At 46.5% G+C, this 14,033-nt stretch overlaps 1 protein-coding gene across 1 annotated transcript in view; it reads right to left on the bottom strand.

Moving 5' to 3' along the window:
- Positions 1 to 3,391, bottom strand: part of LOC309621678 (ELKS/Rab6-interacting/CAST family member 1-like) — a gene marked incomplete at its 5' end in the record, with an annotated part of 137,754 nt that extends 134,363 nt beyond the window's left edge. The window contains 2 exon segments of the mRNA XM_082409050.1: positions 1,986 to 2,146; positions 3,172 to 3,391. Coding sequence (XP_082265176.1) covers positions 1,986 to 2,146; positions 3,172 to 3,391 — 381 coding nt within the window.
- Between the last annotated feature and the right edge of the window lie 10,642 nt (positions 3,392 to 14,033).

Raw genomic sequence — 14,033 nt, 5'->3', positions numbered from 1 at the left:
AGAGCCAGGTTTTAACACCTTATTTCTAGAACTTTTATTTAATGTTTATTCATCAAATTTCTATACCACTTATAAATTCTCTGAATACTTTAATGACTCATCCCATGCCTTAGTGTGTGAGTGTTTGACCTTACCAAAAACAGTCTTGCAAATCACAGTATTTTTCTGAAATGTAATCTCTAACCTGGGTTGGCAAGGGAAGTCCATAAGAAAGTTTAGTACTGTGGTTCCAAAAATAATAACAATAAAAAAAAAAAAAAAAAACACACGCAATTCCCTTTTAATGGTTTAAAGTCAAGCATTCTTTAAAAAATTCTTTCATATCTTTTCAAAGTCCTAATAATAAAGGAAAATTCCTTTACAAATCCACCACTGTTTTGCTATAGACACTTGAACTGAGTGGGAAAGATGTGACAAGTCAAGTCAAGATATTGGTACACAGAGAAAACGAAACAATACTCCTACACCGTTGCTTTAGCAGGGCCTGTTTGTGCTTAGGAGTATCACATCGATACCTTGTATTCCCGAATATTATACCCATCCTTCCTCTATGTTCTTATCATCAGGGATAAAACCTTGTCTTCAACTGCCTCTACTAACCTGCTCATAAGAAGCAAACTTTCTCATCACGATACTCAGAACCCTAAATTCTCCCCGTTCTCCCTGCGTATCAACCTATTTCTGGCTCCAGTATCTGTCACTTCCGAGAGCACATCACCTGTAATTCTTTTCTGAAAGATCAGGCTCTCTTAACCTCCCACTGTGTCCTAATAATCCATAAGCACAGGGGACACCCCGATATTTGTTTCCTCAACTCCTGGGCTGCCGTCATGATATCAAAACAATCATGCCCCATGAAAATTCATGCTGAGGTGTCATGGCAAGATCCTCTGCTACTTTGTAATTCTCATATTCAACATTTATTGGTAGTTCAAAGTAGCAGAAAAGAAGAGGGGATGTTAGCTTCAAGCACTGGCTGGGCTCAGAAAGACTGTTTACTTTAGGTCAGAGAGAGTGCGTATTTATTGCAGAGAAGAAGGAACTAACAGAAAGTGAGCAAAGATTATGTGAAAGAAAATTAATGGAGACAGATTGCAGAGGAGGGAACCAGAGCTTAAATCTGTGATAGAAATAAGAAGCGAGCTTGGTGAAGGAGAGACAGTATCTCCTCTGAGTCAGAAGAGACGACGACAAGAACACAGGTAACTGCTGAGGTGATGAAGGTAACTGAGGGGTCCCAGCATAGACTTGGTTTCAGTAAAATGAGAGCAGGACAATTACACAGGGGTGGGGATTGGAGTGATGGAGAAAGTACTAAGGGACTTAAAAAACAGACATACTTGTTCTGAAGAGAAGGAAACCAGAACTTTTCAAAGTCACAGAGCAGAAAAAGCAGCAGCTGTATTCTGCACAGCAGATATATACAGCCTTCACAACAGACTATCTCAAGGAAGCTGCAAGATGCCTGGAAAGTACGAAAATGATGTCAAGAATGGTTCTGCTAAAAGTGACAACTTTGTCAAAACTGACTGGAGAGTGCGGCAAATGTTAATGGTGAAATATGGGGGATGGGTATAAGGAGGTTCACTATACTATTCTCTACTTTTGTGTACCTTTGGAAATGTTTATAATAAAAAATGTTTTTAAAATTGCCTAGCCATCGTATGACCTCAGGAGCAATGGTTATCTTCCTCAGAAAGCTCAACATCTTGCCAGAACTTTCCAGAAGGTTTTAGGAACTTCAGAGACACAATTGCATACGGATACATACACTCTAGAGGACTGCAAAATTCAATGACAGGGAGGCAAAAGTTTCCAGTTGACGAGGATTTGTCCCAAATTTGTTCTAAGGAGTGAGAAACACAAGTGAGCATTAAAATTAGGCTAAGCGTGTCAGGCGTGACAAACAGGGCCAGAAGATGAAAGCGATGAGGACAAGTATTTCAACTAAGCATATGCCTGAAGAACAATATTATAAAACTTACTTCATCTCCAGAACTTCCTCTAAGTGTTTTCTTCTCTCGGCCCGAAGGTTGGTCACATGAGTTTCCTTCTCTGCCAGTGACTGCTGAGTGCAGGACAGCTTCGCCTTCATGGACTCCAGCTCCTGTTTTACCTTCTCCATGGCCATCAGTAACTCCTCCACCTACGATCAATACAGAAAAGACAGAAACTGAGCAGCTGGGTCAGGTATAGTCAGAGGAGCTGGGCAGTGGGCAACGCCTGGGTCCACAAAATTGAAGACACACCCATCAAAAATTCTGTACTCTCGCAGGATCAGACATAAATGGCAGTGAAAGAAATACATCTCTCATCTTCCCTCCGCTATAATTCTTCTCAGTTTAGGTCCAAAAAACCCTCATTTTCTTTTTGACAAATGTAAGGGCATCAGAAGTAACAGTGTGCCAGGAACAATCCCTTCGAAGGAATTTATTTAGAAACAGTCCAGAACCTTCCATGGAAATAACAATATAATGCAGATAAAAATATAAGGAACAAAATCATAATAAATATTTCTAGAACGATTTTAGGAAATAAAAGCCATAAACCTGACTAATACCAGATGCAGAATAAACATAAATGAGTCATTTTTATTCGTTCAAACTAAGAGTCTTCTGTTTATACCATCACAAAAAATTTCTTGTTAAAGAAACAGCTAGAATTCAATCGGATAATTTCCTGCTCTAAAGCTGGGTAGGTAGAGATTTTCTGAGGAAGGCAGGAAGAAAAGAAAAAATATATATAACCAGACAGAGAAGAGACAGAACGCTTTTAAAAGGCCTGTAAAGGACTTCCCTGGTGGCGCCGCCCGCGAGGACCGGGACAGCCGTCCGCGCCGCCCTCCCTCCCTCCCCGGCCGCCGAGGTGAACCGCGGACAGGCCGCTAGCGGGGTCTCCCGGGCCGTGCGGGCAGCCCGAGGGCCTCCGGGCGGGAAGCCCACCTGTCTGCGGGCGCCAGGCTCCTCGGGGCGGCTCGCCCCGGGCTCTGCGTGACTGGCCCCCTGAAGCAGCGGCGGAGGCGGCGGCCCACTGTTTGCGCCGCACCGCCTCCTACGGCAAGCGGGAGGAGACAGACGCCGCCCGCCCGGCGCCTGCCGTGTGCGCCCGCGCCGGCCCGCAGACCAGAGCCCCCGCCCGCCAGCCCCCAGCCCCCCAGCCCGCCAGCCTCACCTACGGCTCCGCCCTCCCCGGGGGCGCGCTGCCGGGACCCAGCCAGGGCCGTGAGGAGGAGCGGGCGGAGGAGAGCCGAGGGGCCTAGCGCCAGCGACGGGCGGGAAGCTCCAGGCGCCGCCCGACCCCGAGCTGCCGCCACCGCGGCCGTCTCACCCTGCTCAGGGCTGCCGCTGCCGCTGCCACTGCAGCTGCCGGCCGGGCGCCGCCGCCGCCGCCACCACCACCACAGCCACCACCACCACCACAGCCACCACCACCACCACAGCCACAGCTCCGCCCGGGCGCCCGACGTCACCACGCGCCGCCCCCTGCGCGATTCCCCAGCCCCGCCCCGGGCCGACGTCAGGGCCAGCCCCGCCCCCGCGCGACCGGGCCCGGTCGGCGTCCCGAAGCCTCCGGGGAGTGCGACTGGGGCGCGCGCGGGCCTCGGGCACTTTCCGGGTGTTGTCTTTACTGTGATATCTTAGTTAAGTCTAGTGGGGTGTCCCCCCCCTTTTTTTTTTTTTTTTTTTTTTTTTTTTTCTTAGATTCCATATATATGTGTTAGCATATGGTATTTGTTTTTCTCTTTCTGACTTCTTCAGTCTGTATGACAAACTCTAGGTCCATCCACCTCACTACAAATAACTCAATTTCATTTCTTTTTTTTTTATGGCTGAGTAATATTCCATTGTATATATGTGCCACATCTTCTTTTTTTTTTTTTTTTTTTTTTTTTTTTTTTTTTTAGCTACTTTATTGATTGATTGATTGATTGATTGATTGATTGGCTGTGTTGGGTCTTCGGTTCGTGCGAGGGCTTTCTCCAGTTGCGGCAAGCGGGGGCCACTCTTCATCGCGGTGCGGGGACCGCTCTTCATCGCGGTGCGCAGGCCTCTCACCATCGCGGCCCCTCCCGCTGCGGGGCACAGGCTCCAGACGCGCAGGCTCAGCAGTTGTGGCTCACGGGCCCAGCCGCTCCGCGGCATGTGGGATCCTCCCAGACCAGGGCTCGAACCCGTGTCCCCTGCATTAGCAGGCAGATTCTCAACCACTGCGCCACCAGGGAAGCCCCCCCCCCTTTTTAAAATTACTAAAGTATGTCATTGTGTTAATTCAACATTAATACTAGAAACAAAAGTGAAAATTCCCATAGCAACAGCTGCTCTTTTTCTATGCTACGTTTATGCTTTTAGTAGTAGTATAAGAGCTGTTAAATGTGCGTTTTGCACATACTGTGTAAAACACATTGATGGAGAAAGAGCAGGGAATGAAGTATTTTGGCTAATCAAATAATAAACAGTGTATTGATTATCAATGTTCAGAGAAATATAATGTAATAAAGTAGATTAAGCATAAAGGTTATGTGGAATATAGTTTACTTCTATGGCTTTTCAAAATGTGAGCCTGGAGGTGCTGATTCACTCATGTATTTATTCAACAGTTATTTATTGAGTATGGTTCTGGGTACTTTTTTTAGCCTTTGGGAATACAGTAGTGAACAAAGCTGACAAAAATTCCCACCTTCATGGAACTTACCTTCTGGACACCTTCTTGGGAAATGAAGAGGAATTCAGCAAAGGCGATTAATAAGAGGTTATTGAGGGAGGAGGAAGACCAGGAGAGTGCGATGTACTAGAAATGAAGGAAAGGAAGTTTTCAAGGAGGAGGGAATGGTCAACTGTCATTGTTTAAAGATGTGTCAGACTGTTGGGTAAGAAAGAATTCTGCCTGATTATAATGCCTAATAACAGAGAAATGACTAAATGCTTTTTAGTGTGAGATGAGACAAATGTAAGAATCAGTTTTTTACTTCCTTTGACTGATTTTTAAAAACATATATATTTCATTCTTTATTCTTTTCAGAACAAAATATGCAACCTGGGAGTTTATACTTGTACTAAGGAGAGGTATGACACTGTTGTTACTAATTATATGTACACTTATTTTTTTAATACATGTATCAAATCAGAAGTTATAAAAGTATACAGGGAAAAAAATAAGTCTCTTCTGTCCCATCCAGTTACTCCTGAAGGCAGACACTGTTTCCAATTTGTTGTTTTTCCTAACCAGTGAAATTCTGTGCAGTAACACGGCATTTAGCTATTTTAAAATTGCATAAATATAACAAGTGTTTTTATCCCCTATGTATTTATTTTTGCAGGCTTAATATTTGTTTTTATAATTTAAGTCTAGCTACCTGCAGACCATTTTTTTTTTTAAATAACAGCTTTATTGAGAGACAATCCACATACCATACGATTCACCCATTAAAGTGTACAATTAAATTCTTTTGGTACATTCATCACCACGATCAATTTTAGAACATTTTCATCCTCCCAAAAAGAAGCCCCAAACTCATTAGCAGTCATTCCCCTGACCTTTGGTTTTAAAGCTCTCTTTTTTTTAAAGAAATAATTACTTAATTTATTTTTGGCTGCGTTGGGTCTTCGTTTCTGTGCGAGGGCTTTCTCTAGTTGCGGCGAGCGGGGGCCACTCTTCGTTGCGGTGCGCGGGCCTCTCACTATCGCGGCCTCTCTTGTTGCGGAGCACAGGCTCCAGACGCGCAGGCTCAGTAGTTGTGGCTCACGGGCCCAGTTGCTCCGCGGCATGTGGGATCTTCCCAGACCAGGGCTCGAACCTGTGTCCCCTGCATTGGCAGGCAGATACTTAACCACTGCGCCATCAGGGAAGTCCTATATGGGAAATTTTTAAAAATATTTCCTAGAAACCACCAGACTCGTTGGCCAGTGTCACATTGACACTTAGAGTTGTGAAGGAGGATGGGTTTGGGTTTGGGTTTGGGTTTGGGTTTGGGAATGGGTTTATTACAACTGGCCCAGACCTCCACGCTTCATCCCTTAGGGTTAAAAGAGGGGCCCCCCTGCTCCCTAAGATCAAGGGTTCTCCACCCTAGCTGAACAAAATAGCAGTCTCTTAACGGGAAACAAGTGGGGATAGCGGGCAATGAACAATGGGCCACGGCTGCGGGTGATTGTGTCCGTTAGCTTTAAGGCCGCCACACAGGTCCCAGCAGTTTCTAACAGTACATGGGATGCCTATCACCCAGCAACCTTGACTGACTAGCAGTGGCACCCTGGAAATGCTGTGTTGGGAAGTACCTACCAATGAAGTACTTGTAGGACCCCAGGAAAGAAGAGCTGTGCTTTACAGCACCGGCTATGACCCAAATAGCCAAGGAGGTAGCAAGCAGCATGATATCTGTACCGCAGATCTTTTCTTGTAGCTGGAAAGCCCCAGCCTGTGATGGCAATTCCTATTTTCTTCCCTCTGGAAGATCAGTCCCAACCGCACTACCCCTGCTTCTGCTTCCTCTGAGTCTGAATGTCATCTGCCCACATTGAGGAGGAAAGGAGGAAGCCCAGGAGAGGCGTAGGCAGGAGGAATCCCACATTCCTCCTGACATCTGATTGAAGCACAGGTAAAGTGAGTCTTATGCTGTCCTTACCGAGTTCTAAGTATGAGGGACTGTACTGCACACGCAACCCCAGAATAAGCACTGGAGATAAACTGACTTGCAAACTCTGTATCTGAAAAATCGCCTCAAATCTGAAATCACCAGTATTTCTACACCATTTTTAGTGTCTATTTTTACGAACCAATTTTCGAAAGCACCATCAGCAACAGGTCTAGAGCGTTCCTTTCCAAACCTGAATATTTTTAAGCAAACTTTTCATCTTCCTTAGCTAGATGAGTTCAGGAAACACATTTCATTGATTAAAAGGGCTGCATTACAAAGGTTTGCCCCAAGACAACACAAGCTCCTCGAGAGCAGGGATTTGGGGCTGGTTTGCTCAGTGTCCCCAGCATCTACCCCAGGTGTCCTTACATCAAAGCATTCCATAAATATTTGTTGAATTAATGCCGTCGCATGACCGGCCTTCTTGTGCTGTATGATGTGAACTGCATGACTTTCCCCCTGAGGATTAAGATATTGATGGAGCATCCTTCAAGATCAATGGCATGCCCTAGATGAAAGATAGGGATGTGTAGGAGGAAACCTTGCCAGTCAAAGCTATCTATCTATTCAGTCTTAAGTGGAAACTCAAAAGACATGCACCACGGGAGCTGGTTGTAGGCCCAAAGTCACAGCTCTCCTTACAAGGAACTGTGTCATGCTAGGAAGTCACTTAACAATCATAGCAGACACGTACATAAGTGTCAGGCCCTATTCCCAGTGCTTTATGTAGATTACCTCACTTAATCTTCACAACAAGGCTATAAGGCAGATTCTGTTACCATCACGTCCCTTTAACCGATGAGCAAACTGGGGCACTGCGTTACATCACTTGCCCAGTGTCACATACAGAGCATCAGAGCCAAAATGTGAACCTGGCAATGCGGCTTAAGTATCCGTGTGAATAACATCTGCATTGTGTGGCCACCTGGGCCTCCCAGGACCTCTGGGATTTCAGTTTCCTCACTGTCTGGGGGGCGGGTGCAGACAGTGAGGAATGATGGATGCATCAGGAGGCTATCAAACCTTCTCAGCTGCTTGATTGCTTTTTGAAAAGAAATCTTGGCTAGTCAAATTCATAGAAACAATGTAGGATGGTGGTTACCAAGGGCTGGAGGGAGGTGAAAAGGGGGAATTGTTATTGAAAGAGACTAGAGTTGCAGTTTGCAAGAGGAAAAAGTCTGGAGATCTATTTAACACTGAGTATACTTAACACTACTGAGCTGTACACTTAAAAACAGTTAACAAAAGTTTCCAACTTATGTGTTTAACCACAGGAAGGGAGGAAAGGAGGAAAGGACAGAGGAAAGGATGGATGAAGGGACTCTTACCTGGCAGCTCAAGAAGTAAAACAGAGGCGGAACTGCTGAATCAGTGGGAAAAGGAGCCCAAGGTTCCAGCCTCTCGGCTTCTTTCCCCAGATCCTCCCACCAGAACAGCCCCTCGGGGAGATCATCAAAGCAAAGTTTTAAAACCACTAAACAGGACAACTTCTCAATTCTCTTTAAGACAATTTCAAAAGCCGTGGGTCCAATCACACTCTCAAAAGTCTCCAGCTGAAAAGCCCTCCTGGCCCCTCAAGGCCGAATCGGTTCACACTCACCACCATGGTCCTTGAGATTGTCCACATGGTAGCCCCAGTGTAAGTGTCCAAGCTCACAGAGCACCGCCGTGGCCCCCTGTACTCAGAGTTACTCATCACAGCGGTCTCTTGAGCCTCTGTGCGCTGCCTATTTCATCCTTGTTTGTGGAGTGAGAGCTGTGTGCTCACCCGCCGCCCCAGCTCAGAAGGCTGTTTCTAGTCCCACCTTAGTTATGGGCGAGGCGCTATATCTATGCCACTGTCACCTGCACAAGGTGCCCAATTCCCCCACCTCGTCTGTTCTGGGGGCTTAACAAGTATCCAGGACTCTCAGATGGAAGGGTGGAGAGGGAGTAATTCAGAAGAGACTTAGGCACAGGGGAGCATGATGATACCCCATCCTTCCCTTTCCCTCAACCAGGGTGCTGAGCCATGGTTCCTGATCAGGGAGAGAATGAATGCTGGGAAAGCAGCCAACGCCATAACCAACTTGTAGCAATGAGGGCCAGAGAACTGAGACGAAAGTACGTGGGGGCCATTGGCACATACTGTTCAGTTAAAAAAAAGAAAAGAAACCAGGAATGCTAACTAAAGGACAGAACGATTATTATCTTTGACTGTAAACCTCTCTCTGCATCATCCTTGGGTCCTAAAGCGACCTATTTCCATCACACGCACATTCCACCAGCAGCCGAAACTCACCTCAGCACCCATGTTATATTCTGACCCAGTTTACATGGAGCTGACTGAAAGGCAAAGAATAAGAAAATGAGGCATTTGAAAGGGAAATCCATGCTTCCTAGTTTAGAGCTGCACAAACTCCTTTGCCCACCACAGGAAGGGATTAGGTTACTCAATCCGAGTAACCCATTTCTCTTTGTTTGGGAACATGGTGATTCTATTCAGAGGGCATAAATAAGATAAAGGACCCACGCATACTAGATTTTTCATTTGGCAAGCAGAATAAAAATCTGAACCTATACCTGTGGGAAAGTAATCAATTTTTCATAGACTTATTATAGGCTTCACAAAATCTACTGCACACATATTTTTAAAAGTAAGAAAGTGGCTTTTTAATGATACTTAAAATACATGGCATGGCAAGAATTATTTAAAATGTGTTTCTGAGGCCTGAAGTTTGGTACTGCCTGCTAAAATATAGATGATTTGGATAAGGCTGTCTTCTCGGGATAAACGTGAGACCTAAGCGCATCTTATCATAAAACTAATAGGAAGGTTGGTATTCAGGCAGTTAAGTAATTGGTATAAATCCTCCCAAGATATTAGATCCCCTGAACTCGCAACAGTTAGTGGTTGTTCATTGGCCTGTGTGCATTAAATAACTCCCCTTAACCCAGAGGCCAGCAATCCACTGTTCACATAAAGTCAACACAAAGCAGAGCAAGAGGAAGCAGAGCTGAATCCAATAGATACATGACCACGACTCACCCAACAAGTGTTTTCCGAGGAGCACGCCAGGCCTGGGAAAGTGGACACGTGATCCACGGGGTCTGGATGCCCAGTCTCGATCCAAGCAGATTGGCTCCGTTTTTATGAGCCATCGGCTTGATTGTCCACATTGGTGGGCATGCTTTTCGCAGGAACACATCTCTGTTCTAAGCGGAAGGCTATGCGCCTACACCTGTGACCAGCCCTGTATGAGGAGTGTACGTGCGTGTGTGCGTGTGTGTGCGTGACTGAATGAATGATTTTTAAAATGTCTACATAAAGCAGATCTAATATACGAACATCTCCATTTACAAAAAGGCTTTCATTTTTTTTTATCATGCAGCAAGTCACTGAAATATTACACTATTTTGTGTCCAGCAACTCCCTTCAAGGAGCTATGAAAACATGAAGCATCACTGATGTCAGAAGTCACAGTCTAGCCGAGAAGACAAGTGACAGACCCGAAACAGAGACCACAGCAAATGTCTGACACCAAGTGTAAAAGCTTCAGGAGTTCACAAAATCCAAAGTCACTAAAAGCCCAAGTTGCTGAGAGGACTTGGAGCAGTGGGCGTTAAGAAGGGCAGCAAAGATGGTAGGCTTTAGATTACCAAAGGGACGGAGGTGGCGTTTCACGGAGGTACAAGAAGCAGAAGCAATGACTTAGAAGCAAAAAGAAGCCTTCTGTTTGCCGATAACAGTGACAGCACCTGCCCTGATCAGAGCCACAGGAGACAGGGCTCATTATAGGGTGGGGACTCGTTATGAAGGGGTAACAAGCTGCCCAGAGAAGTTGATTTGTTACATTAGGGAGTCATTTTAGGATCCTGAATGGGAACAACCGGGTGTTCCTTCCGTATGGTGAGAACTCACCCCAGGATTCCTTTCAAGAGCACGCTCCCCTTGACATTGAGTTAATGATTTCATTTGCACTCAGCTTTCCAATATCCCACCTCAGTGGTTCCCAACTTATGGACCACAGAGTTATGGCAGAGGTCCTGAAGGCAGATAAGCACTGCCCAGAAACGACTTGCTCCTGGCATATTGCCGCTGTCTCGTTCTAGTATCTGTAGATACCATGTGAGCCATAAAACGCAAATTCACTCCAAAGCCACAGTCACCTGAGTTGCCCCAGGCGCCAGCCTATGGCTGCACATGGAGTCACTGTAACAGTAGCCCAGATGTCACTAGCTCCCACCTCCCTGCTGTTCATGCAGGACTTCAGCCTCCAGTAAAGTGCCCCTCAAGCATTCCTAGGAGTTCCCAGGGATTTGGTGCCTGAGCCTGCGAACAAGGCCGTCGTCCTCTCAGCGGCCACTGGGCGGCGATGGGTCCACACAGCTCCCTCTCCTGCGCCTTCAAGCACCCTGAGGCCTCCGCAGGCCAAACTGCAGGATGGTCCATATGGAGTAGGGGAAACATCTCATTCCTCCTGGGAGCTACCATTCCCAAAGCAGTCACACTGGTGCCATACACGATAGCTTACCGAGGGTATTTTAGAAAAACAACTCTGACAGTTGTTACTTACAGCCCTCAAGCTGTGAATGAAAACTGTATGTGAAGGTGAATCTAGCAGAGGTTGGGCAGGAAGAAAAATACCAGGGACAGAGCCCATGCCGTGCTCACAATCAACCTTCCCATAATGTGCTATCAAAATGCACATCATCCTGTTTGACCCAGCAAATTAAACTTCTAAGCACACAAGGAAGTGAAAAGTGTAGGAGGATTTTCAACGCAGATTATTTGCAAGAGTAAAAAAGGAGAAACACACATCTCCTAGTACAGAAGGGGTTAAATTATGACACACTGACAGGGTAGAATACAGGCAGCTGTTAAAAACGATGACATCAGCTTGGAAGTACCACTGGAGAGCTCTGCGATGCATCGTTAAGTGACACAATGCCAGTTAGAACAGCGCTCCACAGCCTGTTAGGAGGCGGGGTGAGCGGCGGGCAGGCCAGCGAAGCTTCATCTGCCGCTCCCCATCGCTTGCACGACTGCCTGAGCCCCCCGCCCCCTCCCCCGTGGAACCATTGTCTTCCAGGAAACCGGTCCCTGCTGCCGAACAGGTGGGGGACCGCTGAGTTAGAAGACATTAGGGACAGCGTGATCGCATTTCAAAAGTGTGGAGGAGGGGCCGGGAAGAGGTACATATGGATATTATATGTCAGGAACAAAACCTATGGAGCTACTGACAACCTTTCTCCCTCATACCCATGCCTGAAGGGGAGTCTTTTTTTACCACCCAGATCCTTTACGGAACTGATCTGGGAGACAGTAAGAGAGATAAAGAGTCCTCAAATGGCCAGATTAGTCTTCATGAGAGGAGATGAAAGAGGAAGTAGTGGATGAGAGAGGCAGGCAGCCAGCCAGCCAGCCAACCAGGAGATGGAAGAAAAGAAGTACCTGGAGCTTTTAAAGACGGGGGAGGTGGAGGTCCTGGAGCAGCTACTGAAGACTCGGTGTACGGGAGAGAAAGCTGGGTGACGTAGGTTCAACATGTTTGGCCGTGTCATGTGCTGTGTGACCCCTCCACAGAGTCTACAAATACACCCATGACAAAGATCTAGAACACGCATGAGGTTTTGAGATCAGATTGGTGTTTCTTCCCCATGTTTCTGTGCTGCCCATGAGGTGAGAACAAAAGCTAGTTTAAGGTTGTACATGTATGAAAAACGCCAGGAAAGACACCCCAGAAATTGTCCCAGCGGTAACATCTGTCAAGGTTGATTAGGTACTGGTGGACTTTGTTACAACAAAAGTGTATCTCACATGTATAATTTTCATGGGCATGTATTTTACTTTCACTCAGGACAGGGGTTTGGGTGAGGCAAGCAGGGTGACTACAGTGCAAAACTGAAGGAGACACTGACTCTCAGCGTCTTGCTGGTTCAGAGCCGCATGTAAACACCCCCGTGAGGGAGTGCCTCCTTCACTTAGCGCCCTACCCACCCTGCTTGCCTCACCCCATCCTGGCTCTGCTTGCCTTGTTAATCACAGTTCTGAATCTCATTGAAATTCAAACTGGGATGCTATCTGCCACACACACTGCATACAGAGTACATTGCCATTCTGAAAGCACTTTCGTATATGTAGTTCACTGTCTCTTCAGGACAATCTCAAAGGCAAATGAGACTAGTATTATAATTCCCATTCTACAGATGGAGACCAGAAAGGTTAAAAGACCTGTCCAAGATCACACTGCTCAGTGACAGCAAACTCAGTTCAGCTAAGTTTGATTACCATCCCCAAGTATTTCCATGACCCCACCCACATACAAAACAAACAAATCTTATCACTCATACCTATCAGGAAAACAATGAATCTCTGAAGTGAACCTAGCCCAGATATTCATGTCTCCCGTCAAATAAGGCCCGGCAGCCCCCATTTGCCCCCTTGGAAACCACGGAGGCAAAGCCCACAGAAGATGTAGGCCGCCTCTAGCCAAGACGGCGCCCCATGAGGAGCAGCCCCTCTGGATTCTCGAGTAGCAGCAGGTTTTCAGGACGAGCAGCAGGCCTTCACGAGGGCCTACAGGCAGGTCCGCGGCTGCTGGCTGGCACCAGGTGTGAGCCATGGGAACTCTGGGAGCTGGGCGGGGGGGTGTGTGTGGGGAGCATCTGCACAGGAGGCATGAGCCTAAGAGAATCTCTCAGCATTGGACATTCCACAAGGCGTACATGCAGCTACTGGTGGTCGGCACTTCCGGGTTTTCGCCTTGAGGTGAGCGGAAAGGAATAACACGGCACCACTAGCCACCAGCCTGGAGCTCAACCAGCCGGCCTGGCAGCCTAGAAATTTGCTTAAGGAGTTAATCCAGGCAGACCCTGAACTACCCTGTTCATCCAGCTGTGTTTCAGGGCACAGCACGATTCCAACACTGCATGTAATAAAAATGAAGAATACCCCCCGCCCCCTGCCCTCTGCAGATTCGTTTTTCTCGGGTCCCACTGGTACTTTCGTTTAAAACTAAGTTTAAAAATAAAGAAATCAGCAAACCACACTCATTTGCCAAGTGTGCTTTTCTTTCCTTCCTTCACAAACCTAAATTATACCTGGCAGAATTCATGCTGTTCTTGTTTACCTGTTCCTCTAAGAATATGAATCCATTTCCCTCTAGCCTGGGTTTTAGGTACATTGTTTAGCCAAGCCTTTACCTCCCTCTTCTGTTAAAAAGAGGAAAACATACAGCAAACTCAAGTTCTATATCTGTGAAAATGTTAAGAGGAAACTACCCTAGGATGTTTACACAAGCTGTGTAAAGTGGCTTTAAAGAGGCTCTCGTATTCCAGTATTACCCATACTACATTCGAATTAATACTTCCCAGAAAAAGTAAACTTTAAATAAGATCCAATCAGGATCAACTGCAC

Source organism: Balaenoptera borealis (genome assembly GCF_965194805.1).
Source record: "Balaenoptera borealis genome assembly, contig: HAP1_SCAFFOLD_839, whole genome shotgun sequence".
Classification (NCBI taxonomy): domain Eukaryota; kingdom Metazoa; phylum Chordata; class Mammalia; order Artiodactyla; family Balaenopteridae; genus Balaenoptera; species Balaenoptera borealis.
The sequence above is the reverse complement of the archived record's forward strand: the minus strand, read 5'-3'. Positions and strand labels throughout refer to the sequence as shown.